The sequence below is a fragment of the Solanum stenotomum genome, chromosome 3 (genome assembly GCF_019186545.1).
Source record: "Solanum stenotomum isolate F172 chromosome 3, ASM1918654v1, whole genome shotgun sequence".
Taxonomy (NCBI): domain Eukaryota; kingdom Viridiplantae; phylum Streptophyta; class Magnoliopsida; order Solanales; family Solanaceae; genus Solanum; species Solanum stenotomum.
In genome coordinates, this window is record NC_064284.1 from 54868525 (window position 1) to 54885427 (window position 16903).

Consider the following 16903-nt stretch of genomic DNA (forward strand, 5'->3'; position numbering starts at 1 on the left):
AGTAAATTCGATAGTGAAACTTTATCTGTAAAGAAATTCTCTGTGGGATCGACCTCAACTCTGGTTGAGTTCTGTAAATTGACAACGACCGTTTACACTCCTTATTTGGAGTGTAAGTTTGGACGTATCAAATTTTGGCGCCGCTGCCGGGGAATTTCAATTCAGAAATGTTTTACTAGATTTTATTCAATTTGTAGTTATATTTCCTAATTTTATGTTTTGTTTTGTGTTTGTGTCTCTTTCAGTTGATTGCTACTATGTATGCCAAGTAGCAGGAGTAAAAGAGTTCCATTGATCCCTTACGACTCAGAACTCGTAAAGACTCTTCGAAAAATGGTGAATGCACAAGAACTAGAGGCACAAAGACAAAGGTTGGGACTAGAAGCTGAAGTCGCTGCAAGAGGTGTTCAGCAGAACGGCGGTAACAACCAACCTAGGTTGGTAGATGAGAATAGAGGAGTGGATGGATTGATCCTTCCCCAGCGCCAACCAATAGCCCCAAGGGGTAGAGCTCAGCATCCAGCGCATATGATGTATGATGAAGATGATGCAGATTTGGATGGATCTGGAGCCATTGGAGCGATAGTGTTACCTGCACTACCTCCAGTTGTTAAGTTCACAATCACCAGCACTATGATTCAATTATTGAACCTTAAGGGTATGTTCAGGGGTGTCGATGGTGATGATGCAAATCAGCACTTAATGAACTTTGTGGCTATCTGTAAGTCACAAGAGATTCCTGGGGTAAATCAAACAGCAATGAGATTGAGGCTGTTTCCATTGTCCCTTACGGGATAGGCGACTAACTGGTTGAATGAGATGCCAGATGAGTCCATCAGAACATGGAATGAGCTGAAGGAAGCTTTCCTGGAACGATTCTTCCCAGAATCAAAAGAGCTGCAGATGAAGGACGAGATTAGTACACACAAGCAACTACCAGGAGAAGCCATGCATGATACTTGGTGGAGGTTCAACCAAAAGTTAAAGAAATGCCCCAACCATGATCTTACCGAAAGGCATCTTAAACAGGCCTTTTATAGGTCTCTAAATTATGTTACTAAACCTATTGTTGATGCAGCTTGTGGAGGCTCATTTATGAGGAAGCCATTTGCAGAAAGCATGCAACTATTAGATGAGGTCTCAAAGAACAATAGAGCATGGTACACTAGAGATGCAGAGGTAGGAGAGCTCGGGTATACATTTGAGCTTCCAGCTGATCAAAGGAAGAGAGAAGAAGAAAGGGACCAAGACATGGCACATATGAGGACTCAAATAGACTTGCTCACAAAGCACATTGTTGCCAAGTCTGAAAAGGTGAATGTTGTGGGACAGCAACACAGGTATGAAGATCAGGATCTTGACATGGATGAGGAAGCTAACTATTTGGGAAATCAAGGAGGTTTCCGGAATTATAACTTTGGAAATCAAGGTTACAATTCTGGAAATGCAGGTCGAAGCTATGCTAGGGATGGTTAGTATGAAAGGCCAGCAAACAGAGATTAAGGAAACTGGCAAAACAGAGAGGGGTATAGGAATGACCGTAATGGTGTATATTTACCTCCAGGTAATAGAGACCGGGTGAGTGGTAGTTCTAACGGGTCCAAGCTGGAAGACATGATGGCTAAGGTACTTCAAAAGGTTGAGTCAACTGATGCAGGAGTGAAAGAAATGAGAGGTGACTTCTCGAGCATGAGTCAGTTGGTGGACTCTCACACCACCTCCATTAAACAAATAGAGCAGCAGTTGGGGCAACTCTCAGGCTCAATGAATCCGAGAAAGAACGGATCACTACCAAGTGATACCATTCAAAATCCAAAGAAGGAAGGACACTGCATGGCCATAGCCACCAGGAGTGGTAAAGTTCTTTCTGACCCTATTTCTGCAGGAACTAAGTATGAACAGGTCTTGGAGCAAGCTAGCAGAGAGGAGGATGAGAATATATACAGGTAGATGATCAGGGAGAGGCTCAACAATCTCAACCTAAAGCACAACTTTCGAGAGGAAAAGAGAAAGGGGTTCAGGAACACCTGCCCTTACAGCAGATTCCTAGGCTACCTCCTCCTTTCCCTCAAAGGCTTAAAAATAATGCTGAAGATGGAAAGTTTACGAAATTCATCACCATGCTGAAACAACGTTCAGTAAACATTCCATTGGTTGAAGCCCTAGAGCAGATGCCAGGATATGTCGAGTTCATGAAAGACTTGGTCACCAAGAAAAGAGCTGTAAGTCATGATTTCTCTAACGATGTCCATCATTGCAGTGCCATTTCTACCAGATCTCCGGTGCAGAAAAAGGAGGATCCAGGTGCATTCACAATACCATGCAACATTGGGTCAATCAAGTTTGCAAAAGCTCTATGTGATCTGGGAGCTAGCATAAATCTGATGCCTTTAGCCATTTATAAAAAGTTAGGCTTGGGAGTACGAAAACCTACATCAATGAGGTTGATGATGGCTGATAGGTCAGTAAAGTGACCAGTGGGCATCCTGTGTGATGTACTAGTAAAGGTGGACACTTTCATCTTTCCAGCTGATTTTGTGATTCTGGACTGCGAAGTAGATTTTGAGGTTCCCATAATCTTGGGAAGACCCTTTTTGGCCACAAGAAGAGCTTTAGTGGATGTTGAGAGAGGAGAGTTGAAGTTCAGACTCAACACAGATGGACCATTGCTGATATAATAGGGATACCTTTAAGTATTTGCACGCATAAGATTCAGCTTGAGGAAGACTGCAGCCCGAGTATTGAACACCAACGGAGGTTGAACCCACCTATGTAAGAAGTGGTTAAGAAAGAAATAATCAAATGGTTAGATGCTGGGGTGGTCTATCCAATTTCTGATAGACACGGGGTCAGTCCAGTGCAATGTGTGCCTAAAAAGGGAGGCATGACTGTGGTAGCGAATGCCAAGAATGAATTAATCCCGCAGAGACTCATCATTGGATGGCGAGTGTGCATGGATTAAAGGAAGCTGAACAAGTGGACTTTGAGGGATCATTTCCCCATGCCTTTCGTGGACCAGATGCTTGACAGGTTGGTAGGTAAAAGATGGTACTATTTCTTAGATGGATACTCTGGCTATAACCAGATATCAATTGCACCTGAAGATTAGGAAAAGACCACCTTCACATGTCCTTATGGCACCTTTGCATTTAAACACATGCCATTTGGACTATGTAATGCACCAACCACATTTCAAAGGTGTATGATGTCCATCTTTTCAGACATGGTTGAAGACACTCTAGAGGTATTTATGGACGACTTCTCTGTAGTAGGGATACTTTTGATGACTGTTTGTTGAATCTTAGCCGGGCTTTATAGAGATGTGAGGAAGCCAACTTAGTGCTAAATTGGGAGAAGTGCCACTTTATGGTAAAAGAGGGCATAGTTCTTGGACACAAGGTGTCACAGAAAGGAATTGAGGTCGACAAGGTTAAGATTGAGGTGATTGAAAAATTACCTCCACCAATATGTGTGAAGGGTGTTCGAAGCTTCCTAGGACACGCCGGATTCTATAGGCGTTTCATCAAAGACTTCTAAAAAATTGCACACCCCATGTGCAAATTTTTAGAGAAGGAGGTGAAATTTGTCTTTGATGAGATATGCCTTCAAGCTTTTGAGAGCCTAAAAGAGAAACTGATTTCAGCACCAGTGATTATTGGTCCAGACTGGGCGACGCCATTTGAGGTGATGTGTGATGCCAGTGGGACTGCGTTAGGAGTTGTCTTGGGACAAAAGCGCAACAGGATGTTCCATCCGATTTACTATGCTAGTAAGTTGCTAAATGGGGCACAACGAAACTACACCGTCACTGAACAGGAACTATTGGCTGTAGTGTATGCCTTTGAAAAGTTCAGAGCTTATCTTCTGGGTACTAAAGTGATAGTTCACACAGACTACGCTGCTTTGAGACATCTCATGGCAAAGAAAGATGCAAAGCCTGGGCTGATCAGATTGGTATTGCTTCTTCAAGAGTTTGAAAAGACAGGAGAGGTTGTGAAAACCAGGTAGCTGATCACCTGTCTAGGTTGGAAGCTGCAAAGAAGGAAGAACTTGAGCTCGAGATAGATGACACATTCCCGGATGAACAGGTATTAGCTGCTACTCTTGACCTTATTCCTTGGTTTGCTGATTATGCTAATTTTCTGGTCAGTGACTTAATGCCCTAGGGACTAACATATCAACAAAATAAAAGGTTCCTGCATGATGTAGACAAGTGCTTTTGGGATGAACCATATCTGTACAGGGTGTGTGCTAACAATATAATTAGGCGATGTGTTCTGGAAGCTGAAATGTTACATATCTTGGAGGCATGTCACTCATCTCCAGTTGGTGGTCATCGTGGTGGTACTCGAACAACTCACAAGATACTTCAATGTGGGTATTACTGGCCTACAATTCATCAAGATGCAGTGGATATAGTAAAGAGATGTGATGTGTGCCAGCGGCAAAGAGCCATCTCTCGGCGCCATGAGTTACCCATGACACCTATTCTGGAGGTGGAACTGTTTGATGTGTGGGGTATTGACTTCATTGGTCTCTTTGTGAGTTCATATGGGAAGAAATATATACTGGTGGCTGTGGACTATGTGTCCAAATGGGTTGAAGCGGTTGCATTACCTGAGAATGATGGAAAGAGTGTCGCTGGGTTCTTGAAAAAGAACATCTTCTCAAGGTTTGGAACACCCAGAACCATTATTAATGATGGTGGGTATCACTTCTGCAACAAAGTCTTTAGTGCACTTCTGACCAAGTATGGAGTAAAACAGCACAAGGTGGCAACACCTTATCACCCACAGACTAGTGGTCAAGTGGAAGTTTCCAACAGGGAAATTAAAACAATCTTGGCAAATACAGTGAATGCCAACAGGACAGATTGGGCACGAAAGCTAGATGATGCCCTATGGGCATATCGGACAGCTTTCAAGACACCTATTGGTATGTCTCCATATCAATTGGTGTTTGGAAAGACGTGTCATCTACCAGTTGAGCTTGAGCATAGAGCACTCTGGGCGTTGAAGAAGCTAAATCTAAATTGGAGCGAAACCGCAAACTTGAGGCTAGATCAGATCAATGAGATGGATGAGTTCCGTCTGAGGGCCTATAAGAGGGCTGCACTGTATAAGGAGAGGATGAAGCAATATCATGACAAGCATATTGAAAAAAAGAGCTTTACTCTTGGTGACTTGATGGTACTTTTCAACTCCAGATTGCGTCTGTTTCCAGGAAAATTGAAGTCTAAATGGTTTGGATCCTTTAAAGTCACGCAGGTTTTTCAATCTGGTACTATTGAATTGGAAAATGAGAAAGGCGAGAGGTTCAAAGTTAATGGTCAGCGAATCAAGGCGTATTTGGGTGCTCCTGAGGATGTGAAAATTGTGGAGGAATATAAATTTGATGAAGTTTGAGTAATCAAGTAACCTGCGTCGCGCCGCGATGTTAAATTGTGCGCTGTTTGGGAGGCAACCCAAGATGTAATTATATTAGGTATATTATCGTTTTCCTTATTTTTCTTTATTTTTATAGAGTTACTGCGTGCTGAGGTGTGCAAGAGAGAATAAAAGGGAAAATGCAGAAATTGATGCAGACTGAACGTCACGGTCAGGACCACGAATCGTATATCTTTTCACGGGAACTATCACGATTCGTCAAATGGAGGACTAAATTTGGAAGCTACTGGAAATTGCATAAAATAGGGTTCACGGAGGGTTTAACGGTCCGTCATATACTGTACGAGACATATAATCTCTCGTGAACCTCAGGCAGGAAACTCAGTTCCAAGTCAACATCACGGATAGTTTCACGGACCGTGATTTGCTTTACGGGCAACTTTACGATCCGTCATCTGCACCAGGTAAGTTTCTTTGCCAGGGTAATGCCACGAACATAGCCACGGACTGTTATATCTTCCACGAGAAGTTTCACGGCCCGTGGACCACTACCCAGTAACACCGATGACCCGACCCGACCCGCGCGTAACCCAACTCATAAATTACGATGTATTTTGTGATTCCAAAGAGCAGAACTTCAGTTTCTCTNCCTCAGGCAGGAAACTCAGTTCCAAGTCAACATCACGGATAGTTTCACGGACCGTGATTTTCTTTACGGGCAACTTTACGATCCGTCATCTGCACCAGGTAAGTTTCTTTGCCAGGGTAATGCCACGAACATAGCCACGGACTGTTATATCTTCCACGAGAAGTTTCACGGCCCGTGGACCACTACCCAGTAACACCGATGACCCGACCCGACCCGCGCGTAACCCAACTCATAAATTACGATGTATTTTGTGATTCCAAAGAGCAGAACTTCAGTTTCTCTCTTTGTCTCCTCTATAACGGTTATCTCAGAAGACTTTGATCATCATTCATCAATAAATCCCACATTTACCCAAGAGTCTGAACCCTCAGTTTTTCAGTTGCGCTTCTGTTTCCAGCTATTTCTGATTTTGTTTCTTCAATCCAAGTAAGTTGAGTTTCAATGGTTTGCACCGTTACATCTTGTCTATAATGCTTTCGATTTTCTTGATTTCAGTATGCATTTGTGATAATTAATTGCTAAGCTATTACTTAATTGGAGTGGGTAAGTTGAACAATTGGGAATTTGTAATTATTCTTAGGTGTTGGTCGATCACAGTGGGGGTCAAATTTTTAGGTCAGGTAGTGATAGTTAGGTTACTTAATTTGGTTGAATAAGTAGTAAGGTAGGGTTTAAAGTATGAGACGAGCCTGTATTTGTACAACAATGGGTATTGAGTGCAAAAATTTGATGATTGGGAAGAAGATGACAGACCTATTGCCTAGTATAAGACTACGGCAGGTTGTACGGACCGTGGAAGACATTACGGGTCGTACAACTTGTCATAGACCACACTAGAAGATCAATCCAGTCTTCAGTTTTAGTTCACGGGCCGTATCACGAACGGTGGTTCATTCCACGGGCCGTGAAACCTTCCGTTAACATCCCTTGGTTAAATGACCAGAAATTCCTTGTGCACTCGAATTCTGTTTAAACTTCAAGTGCGTGTAGTGTTCCCTTGATTTTATTTTTAATTTTTTAAGTTTTTAGTTTTTATTAATAATTGTTATTCCGTGGCCCTTCCCGATGATAGATTGGGTGACGACATTTTTAAGGTAAGGCGTCACGATCATATTTCACAGGGGAAGTCTGAGTACCCACTAGTTTGTCATTTATTAATGATTGTACTAAATTGGTGTTTTGCTTCTCAGGTACAATGGGTCCCAGAAGAAACAATGCTACCAAACCTGCTCCTGTCACTGCTTCACAATCAGAGGGTCATGGCGATTCCGAAGTGAGTGGGTCGGAGGTGCAAATAAATGTTTCACCGGAAGATCACTCGCCTCGGGCTACTAGATCATTGGCTAGGAGAGCTATTCTCCAGGACTCTCCTCCTCAATCTGAAGAGGGAGGTAGTAGTTTCGAGAATGGGGAAAACTCGGGAAGACCAATTGATACTGCTGCTGGTAACCAATCTGCCGATGACTCGGGGGACAGTGTTGAATCTGACAGCGGTTCTTAGGCCGACACAGGTACTTCCCCACCTGTGGCTACCACAGAAGCTGAGAATGGGGTACGAAAGGAAATATTTAATAGAGAGGATGAGGAGGAAATCACCGATGATGATACCATGGTGATGTATGTGAACGCTCAGGAACCTAACCCTGCATTGAGACCACAACTGATTGCTTGTTATCGCTCCATGTGGACTGTCAACAGATCTAAAGAGTTCTTCGACAATGGCATTGTGAATAAAACTGGGGTCTTCAAGAATCGAGCAATTAAGCCTGAGACTAGGGTGGTAGTAGCTGATGTCAAGGAATTCTCGGACATCTATCGGATATTTCAGCTCCATCAGTTCGATTGGATGAACAATGCACCTGGTGAATACTCTAGCCACCTGACCAGAGAATTTTATTCCTCTTATGCAGCTACATTGATGAATTTTGCGGCGGGTACTGAGACCAAGAAGCGTGGACATAAAGATATGTCTAGTACCTGGGGTCCACTCAACTCAATCATAATTAGGGGCAAATCAATAGATATTTCTGAGGCGTCGATTAACAGAATATTGTACGGCCCAGAACACTCTGCACCCATTTCAGTTGGACTTTTTGAGGGCAAACATCATGAGGTCACCAGTGATGCTACAATGGAAGATCAAACTTCTCGAGAAAGGGTTTTATGCTGGATTGCGAAGCAAATTGCCATAGCTGGAGAAAATGCAGGTTGGGTCACCACAACTCCAACACTTATCACTAAAGCTTCGTTATCTTTCCCGGCCAAGGTTTGGTGGGCTGTTGTCCGAGCGCAATTACGACAGACAGCTAATGATAACACTTTGTCCCCTTCTCTAGCCTCGTAGAAGCATGTCTTATGGTCGGTTACCCGGTCAATGCAGGAAGGATAATAGCAATCGAGATGAGAGACAGGGCACTAAATGAGCGAGCTGCACTTCCTTTTCCCTGTCTGATAGGGAAAATATACCGAGGAGCGAATATTCCTCCGAACATCCTAGTTAACAGATGGGGTGAAACATTCAGACTAACCCAGGTTTCAAAAATTAAAGATGTGGCAAACCATCTCTTTGGATCGAAATCTGCCACTGTAGGTACTTTAGCTGTTATTCCAAATGTCCCACTTGAGATCCCCCAGGCCAGTAGAGATCCATAACAAGGGGAGTCATCACAACCGTCCATAGAGGCACCACCACCCCCAGCTTCAACATCCCAGACGTCAGGTACTTTTATCACTATCCCTATGCTTTTTCTTGAGAAATTGGTTGCAGATCAGTGCCAGACCAGGACATTGGTGGACCAAATTGTGCTACAGATGCCCCAGCTGATAGAGACAAAGGTATTAGCCGCGAAAAAAGAGATCAAAGATGAGATGAGGATGGATCTATCAGTCTTAAAGAACCGAATGGATGGTTTGGAGAACCTTGTTCAGGATCGCTTCCAGGCTACAGGTTCAGCCGATACTGAAGAGTTCAGAACCCAGTTGGCCAAAATGGCCACTCAAATTGCTAACCTGGCTGAAAAGCCAGCACAGGTGCCCACTCCAGTCATGCTAGAGTCATTGATGCAAATGCTAAGTCAGGCACCCTCCACTCAAACACTCAATGACCTTTAAGGAGAACCCCCTACAAGTAAATCCGGTAAGAGAAAGCACATAACTGGAGAACTTGATGAGGAGACCCCTACTGACCCCGCCAGAGAGGCAAGAAGTCAAGAAAAAAGAGCCTGTAGAGCATCAAAGAGGGAAGCTAGAGAAAAGGAAGCCCTTGACCAGCTACAACGAGATGCAGCCTTAGTTGGAGCTTCTGGTAGTGGCGCACCTGCTTCAACTAATGAGGACCACACTGATGATGTCCCGAGACCTGAGAGTGCACCCATTGATAGGGTTCCAATGCTGATACAACGACCGACGTCTAGAGCGCCGTAGGTATGATCCCTCCTCTTAGCCTGTGTATTGATTATTTTATCTCGACTTTGAGGACAAAGTTCTTTTTATTTGGGGAGAAGGTGGTTAGCAGCCGGCCATAACGGGTATTTTATGTATTGAGTTGTGCAGCAGCTACTCTGTGAATATTGAAGACCCAAGCATGAGTTTGACTATTAGGATTTTTAGATGACATCTTAGATACTAATATGTTGAAAATGGCTAATCTGACCAATTAATTGGTGAACCAAGAAACTAAAAAATGCAATCCTGTGTAGTATGTGAGTAAATTTTGGTTGAAGTCTAACAGTAGGAGCAGAAACTAGAACTTGCCTAAGTAGTCTTGCTTGAATATGAAAATAACCGGATAGGAAAGGATCAGTAGGCCATTTTTGTTAAACCAGTAAAAAAGCCATAAATAATGGAACCAAATGAAAAGCTTATCACTTGAACCCAATTTGAGCCTTAAATCAGTCTTTGTTCCTACCCAATATATATCAAATCCTTGGTTCTCCGAAGGTACATGATATCACAACTCAGGCCAAAAGCCTAAGTTGAGGGTGATTAAAATTTCAAAAACAAAGAAAAAAAAAGGGAAAAGAATGTTCAACCAGTGAGCTGACTTCAAAAAAAATAAAAATAAATAAATAAATAAATATATATATATATATATATATATATAATAATAATAATAATAATAATAATAATAGCTACTGGGTCGAGCTGAAATAAAGAAAAAGAGAGAATCACTTAGAAAAGAGTTTGTGAAAACAAAACTTTGGGCAACCAAGGAATTAGTCACTCACGAAATCAAATATCCACTCCCTAACCTCGAGCCTATGTTACAAGCAAATAAAGTCCTACAGTGATCCTATTCCGGGTGTTTGAAAGAGAAAGTGTAGAAAGCAAGGGCAAGCCTATGGTAGTTTGTTTGTTAGTGTTAGAAATTTATTGAGAGCATGAGAGTAATACTCAGTCCCTACCATTATGAGCGAGGGACTTCTTTGGTGTGAGGACACAGCGGTTGTGTTTGAAAGTAGATTGTGTGAGCTGATAATTCGCAGGTATAAGCATGATTGACTATGAGCAATGAGATGTCATGTAGTGATCCTTACATGTTAGATTTAGAGGTTTGGGGACACAAATTATACTTGAATTAGTTGCTGCACAGCGTCATAAATCTGGAAATGAATTGAGGGCTGATTGTATTTGTTTATTTTCTCATCACTAGAGGACAAGTAATGGTTCTAAGTTGAGGGTGTTGACGTGCCGCAAAATCGTAGCACATTTGACGCTTCATAACTATGAACTAATACTGGAATTATGTGATATTTCAGGATTATTTTATGGGTTTGCTAATTGTGTAGGCAGAATTTGGGTTTTACAGAAAAAAAAGCAGAACTAATGTCGACAAGTGAAGTTCACGTCCAATGTAATGAACCGTTAACTTCATAACGTTGTGTGGTTGAGTTCGTGAAAGTAAGGCAGAACTGGCCCTGAAAAGATGAAAAGCAAGAACAACCAAGTAAAGATCACGGAGGGGTATACGGTCCGTTGTTATTTCCATGGACCGTGATACCTACCGTGAAGGTAAACTAGTATAAAAGCAGGAAAGAGTTAAAAGAAGGTTTGAACAAGTGAAGACCACGAGTGACTTCACGGGCCGTGACACTCACTACGGACTGTGGTGTCTCTCGTGGTACATTCCAGTGACCAAGTGTGAAGACCCACTCTGGGGAAAGTCCAAGGCAAGACCATGAAGGGATTCACGGTCCGTGAATCCCTTGACGGAACGTGATAGTGGCTGTGACAGGGCCCGACAAATCAGTCCTAACTTGATTAGGACTCATTTTAAACATTCTATTTTGAATTACCTTAGCTCATTTTTGGATTTTATGGGATGGGACATTACACAAGGAGGAACAAAAAGAAACTTGAGTCGGAGATTTCAGATTCAGATTATTGTCTTCGGTGGGACATAGTTCCTTTTGATCTTGAGACTATCAAGTGGTTGTTGATTTACTGATTATTTTTGTAAGTAATTCTTAATATGTTTTCATTATCTATGATTGATTCTTTGCATAAAAACATGAGTGGCTGAACGTCATGACTGGGTGTGTTGTATCTATGATGATAATCTAGTTGTGATTCCGTAAAATGAGTAAAAAGGCAATCTTTGTTTACATCTTGTAGTTTACAGCTTTCATTATCATTTTAGTCTATTGAGTGCACGTTTTAGACAGGCCTGTATCTGGTGTTTGTTCGAGAGGAAAGCACCAGTTGGGAAAAAGCTAAACTGAGTTTACGAATTGGAGTTACGGTCATATTTCGAGAGAAGGGATCTTTAACACCGGATTGAATTAAGCGAAATCCAATATCGATAACACTTTAAGTTCGAGAGAATTAGAGTGGATATTATCTAATTAGGCTGAGAAGCGTTAGATTTATCTAAGTCACAAAGAGTCTGTAAACATTGATTTACTTGACACTCAATTTACGGAAGAGCGTTATAATCGCCGTCATAGTGAACACAAAACCTGGTTTCTTTAAATTGTTTGAATCACCTTACAACGATATCTTTTGTGAACCGTGTAACTAAGTTTTGACTGGAAGTACTTGCTGATAGAATACTTTTCAATTAAACCCAAGTTTAGTTTCCTTGTTAATTGTTTAGGAAATAGTAACGACAATTGAGTAAATGCGATAGTGAAACTTTATCTGTAAAGAAATTCTCTGTGGGATCGACCACAACTCTAGTTGAGTTCTGTAAATTGACAACGACCGTTTACACTCCTTATTTGGAGTGCAAGTTTGGACGTATCACTCACCCAAGTCTCCAATACTCTAAGCTACTCTGCTTGACTCAAAATTAACGACGATAACTCAAAATGAGATCTGAAGAGGGGCACGAGTAGAGTATGTGTACAAGAAATAATACTCAGTAGGCAATGACCGATTGAGCTCAAAAGACAGCACATACATAAACAACAAGCAATAAGTAAACCATAGCACATGTGACTAAATAGGAGATACCAAAGTAGATAGGAAATAAAGAATAGAAACATGAAACAAGGGTAAGAAGTCTTGTCAAGAACGCACCTAGATCACAATACAACAACCTAATTACAAGCAACTACGACACCAAGTCATTCTAAAGTCAAAACCTACAAAGTAACAATAAAACAATAGCAGAGAACAAAATATAGTTAAACAATAACTTAACCAGACCCCTTTAAGCCCCGACTATACACACAACAAACATAACCCAACTGACCCTATAAAAAAGAGGGTACAAACCACAAACGAGTCTAGAGTTGATAGGCAATGAATATGAATGTAGGATGAGCTAAAGAACCATCACTAACCATCAATACCTCTAACTAGAGGTAACAACCTTGAACTACAAAACAACAACCTCAGAATGGGAATAGCGGCCTAGAACCGTAACATAAGCCTCGAACTGGAAATAATGGCCACGAACCATGAGCCTCAGCCTCAAACCGTAAGAGATGGACTCGAACCATGAATAAAAATTAATAGGGCCACCTACATACACAATAAACTCCAAGGGGCACTACCAAGACAAAAATCATGCATGAAAGGGCGTCGACGCACCGATGCCTCTAATATTTAACTATAAAAATGAGCACATCCCTAACACCTCTTAATATCAAAAATTAATTAGTCAAGTGATCCATGTGGTACGACTCCCATTAAAACCAGTTTAGAATAAAAACTGAGTAAAATAGTATATCATCATAAACTATAAATATGTCAATGCAAGGGCTGGCATGGTACCATAAAATCTGTTAGAATGAGAAAACAATGCAATGCATGCCATCACCAACTTTCAAGAATGTCACTAAAAATCAAATAATTATATTGGAAATGAAATGATACTACCAAAGCAAACATTACTAACCAGGGATCCAACTTGTCCTCACATATGGCCTTGGGCCCAAAAGTATAATCATAAGCTCAATAAGGATATCACATGCCCACCACTAATCACCTCAATACTCTTGGGCAGCCTCTTTCAGGCAGAAATTACCTCAATACACTGACTTCCACTCTTCCATGATCAGTCCAACATGTAGCCACTCTAATGTCAGAAAAAATGCAACTTGAATAACCCAAAACAGAGTTTCCTAGTTTGAGATATCAAAGTTTTAAAATGAGGGAAATAACATCGATTCTTGCTGGTAAAACCTATATCTGGTCGCTAAAATACTGAATTCATGTCTCTAATCTTTGTACAAGCAACACTAAATTTTGCTAGTTTTCGAAGTCCCTCAATGGACCGTCGAAATACATTCGGGACTCGATAAAAAAGTCAGATATTTTACCCCGCTAAATTTGACATTATGCACTCAATGGGACCATCGAAACATCCATCGAAGGTCATTTCGTTGGAATGTGGGTCTCCCACCCAAGTTTTGTTTTGGAAGAAAAATCTCAACAAGGCTCAAAATGAGACCACTAATTTAGGGAACCACACAAAAGGTCATTCTAGACCAAATAGGACATACAGGAACTAACCACCCTGGCGAAATTCTCATCTGAGCATGTTTATAAAGAATGTTAGCTTAAGCTTCAAAGTTAAAACGCCCAATGACACAAACTCACACCAGAAGTCTCGAAGCATAAACTAACAATGCGCTAGCCTAAAATGGTTCTTTCGGGACTAATGAAACTATCAGAATTGCATTTTGAGACCATGTTCTTAAAATTTTTACTTAAGTCAACTATTTATGTTTCAATGGCTCCAAAATACGAAAACTTGCACAAAATCAGTACGAATGACCCGTCGATTGAAATTTTAGTAACATTAAGTTAGAAATGACTTGTGGTCGCTACGAGAAAGCTCTATACACTAAAAATATTTGAAAACAAAGAGAATGACCTAGAGGGTCATTATGAAAGTGATTGTTGAATGTGTTTGTGAAATTAGAGTGAGGGTGTGATATAATATTGTGAAAAGACATAAAGTCACCATTAAAGTTGTCCCGAATATTTAAAAAGACACCTTAACTTTGCAAGTGTACTGTTACTCCACAAAGTAGTAAATATCTTTGTAAAATGCTCATTTTGACCCATTTTCTCACTATGTTTGTGAACATTCAAATAACAGCGCGTGAAGGTCTATTTTAACTGCCAAAAACCAATGAAAAATGCCACATTTCAAGTATTTTCTTTATTAAATAATTAAATAATTAAATACTTCATATTATTTTCTTTATTAATTAATTAAATAATTAAATACTTCATCTTCCCCAAATTTGCTTTTGGAGAAGATTTTTTCAAACAAGTACTTTTAGGAATAAAAAATGGTGACATCAACCTCGACACCAGGTTCAATGGTGATTGAGGTGATTTGATTGACATCATTTGGGGAGCTAAAAAGGTCAATCCACGTTCGTGAACCCTTAGCTCAAACTTGTCCCACGTATTTGTGCCTTCTCCATAGGAAGACTAACTAGGGATAAAGTTAAGAACCTTTGTTGGCATTTCTACAAGACCCTTTACTCTAGTCTCTTGTCCTTAGCACCACAGACCAAATCCGTACACATTTTCTCAAGATTCTTAAAGTTTTTGGTAGAAAGAGTGATCGAAATCAATCTTCTATCGAACCCCTCTAGCCTTGGTTCTGTCAGCTTCATCGTCGCATATGCAGATACGCCATGCTTTGATTTGATGAAGAAGATGAAGACCTAGCCACAATTTTGATATTCTTTAAGGAGGGTGGGTGCAAATTTCAATGGAAAAGAAGAGAATATTTGAAAAAGAAATAAAAAAAAGAAATTAAAGTGTTTTTGTTAAGATTTGGGTCGGATTATCCTCACTTTTATTAATATTTAAATTTAATTAAAATGGTCAAAAAGGTGAGCATCACGCGCCTCTTCATAGATAATGAAATGATTCAAAATGGTCTATTTACAAGGGTATTTAATACTTTTATGGGGTAAAAGGTAGCATGCAAAGTTAAGGTGTCTTTTTAAAAATTCGGGACAACTTCAGTGGTGACTTTATGTGTTTTCTCTGTACAAATATTATGGCATATTGAGGTATTGTTAGTGGTGATAGATTTACATCAATGGAGGAAAATTATTTGTGGTGGTTCAAATGGTTGATGAAGAAATTGGTAAAAAAAGTGATTAAAAGTTGTGAATGGTGAAAACTTTGAGAAGAATGGTAATTTTATTTATTTAGGGAACTGATAGTACAAGTTAGCATGAAATTTATGGTGTTGCATTTAATGTAAAAATTAGATAGAGGTGGTGAAGGGATAATGAGGGAGGAATAGAGTGAAAAAGAAGAAAAAAACTATTTTTAAAAAATTTATAAATTATAAGTGATATGACATTTAAAATTTGATGTGGATGATGATGTGTAATTTTGTAGTGTGCATTTTCCTTTCATGCAAATCCAAAAAGGGTTTAAATTGTTCAGTTTCATTTAATTTTAGAGTTCAGTTTGAAAAGTATTAAGTAGAGAGGTCAAAAATAAAACAGATACAAGTACAAGGGTTCATTAGACAATTTCACATTTAATGTATTGTGCTTTGAGTTGAGTGGAGATGCTATAATATTAAGATATATCTATCGGGTCAGTGTTCTGGTTGATTATGAAATGATTCAAGTATGATGTGAACTTACGAATGAGCAGTTGTATAAGTGGTTAGATTGGGAAACATACTAATGTGGTACATGGACACCTAAGGTCCCCTGTTGTTCATACTACATGGGGATGATTAAGACCTTTTACCAGATATGTTCAACTGAGAGACAAACTCTTGATTTATTGGGTGAGTGCTAGAGATGACTAATGAGATATAGGATTTATATAGCTGCAACTCTAGGGTGGATATGATTGTCATGATTTATTGACTTTTTTGTATTTTGAAGAGTGTGTTTATGATCCATATTGATTCTTGATTGTTTCTCAATGATCAATTATTCGCAAGGTAGTTAAGGTTTAATTTTCACAGAAGAATTATGCTAGAGAAGGGTACATATTTATACCTATATTTATCTATATACTTGTATTAATGGAGTATTGGAATATGCTTGAAGAATTCAATGCATTTTTATTTATATATGCAAATATGTTAGTGATTGATGATGATTCCAATGACCTATTGTTTGACTAATGTAAACTAACCTATCTGCTTGTTTGATAACTTTAATTGCATAGTTGTTACTGATGTAGTCGACCTATGATGCCAACAAGTACTTAGTGTGTGCATGATGATACTAATGCACATTACTTTAAGTCCATATTGTTATCCAGAGACATCTATATAACCTGGCATTTAGCACCTCTTGCTTATATATCTAAGGATAGACTTCTTCGGTTTAATGTTGCCGTAAATATTCTCCTATTTTGATGTTTTTCTTTCAGACATTGATACACTTTATTATTTATTATTTTATGACTTATTTTTTTT

General features: G+C 39.9%; 1 protein-coding gene across 1 annotated transcript; it reads left to right on the forward strand.

Annotated features, from left to right (window-relative positions):
• Window positions 1–333: 333 nt before the first annotated feature.
• LOC125859068 (uncharacterized) lies at window positions 334–2474 on the forward strand. The gene is made up of 4 exons (XM_049538804.1): window positions 334–744; window positions 799–1471; window positions 1565–1902; window positions 1947–2474. The coding sequence occupies exons 1-4, from the start codon at window positions 334–336 to the stop codon at window positions 2472–2474; spliced, it is 1950 nt and encodes a 649-aa protein (XP_049394761.1).
• The last annotated feature ends 14429 nt before the right edge of the window (window positions 2475–16903 follow it).

Excerpts from the sequence above, each read along its gene's own strand:
- LOC125859068 (XM_049538804.1), top strand. The coding sequence starts at position 334 with ATGGTGAATGCACAAGAACTAGAGGCACAAAGACAAAGGTTGGGACTA. Across the intron at positions 745-798 it reads AGTCACAAGAGATTCCTGGG|GCGACTAACTGGTTGAATGA; the intron begins GTAAATCAAACA and ends CTTACGGGATAG. Across the intron at positions 1,472-1,564 it reads TCGAAGCTATGCTAGGGATG|GTAATAGAGACCGGGTGAGT; the intron begins GTTAGTATGAAA and ends ATTTACCTCCAG.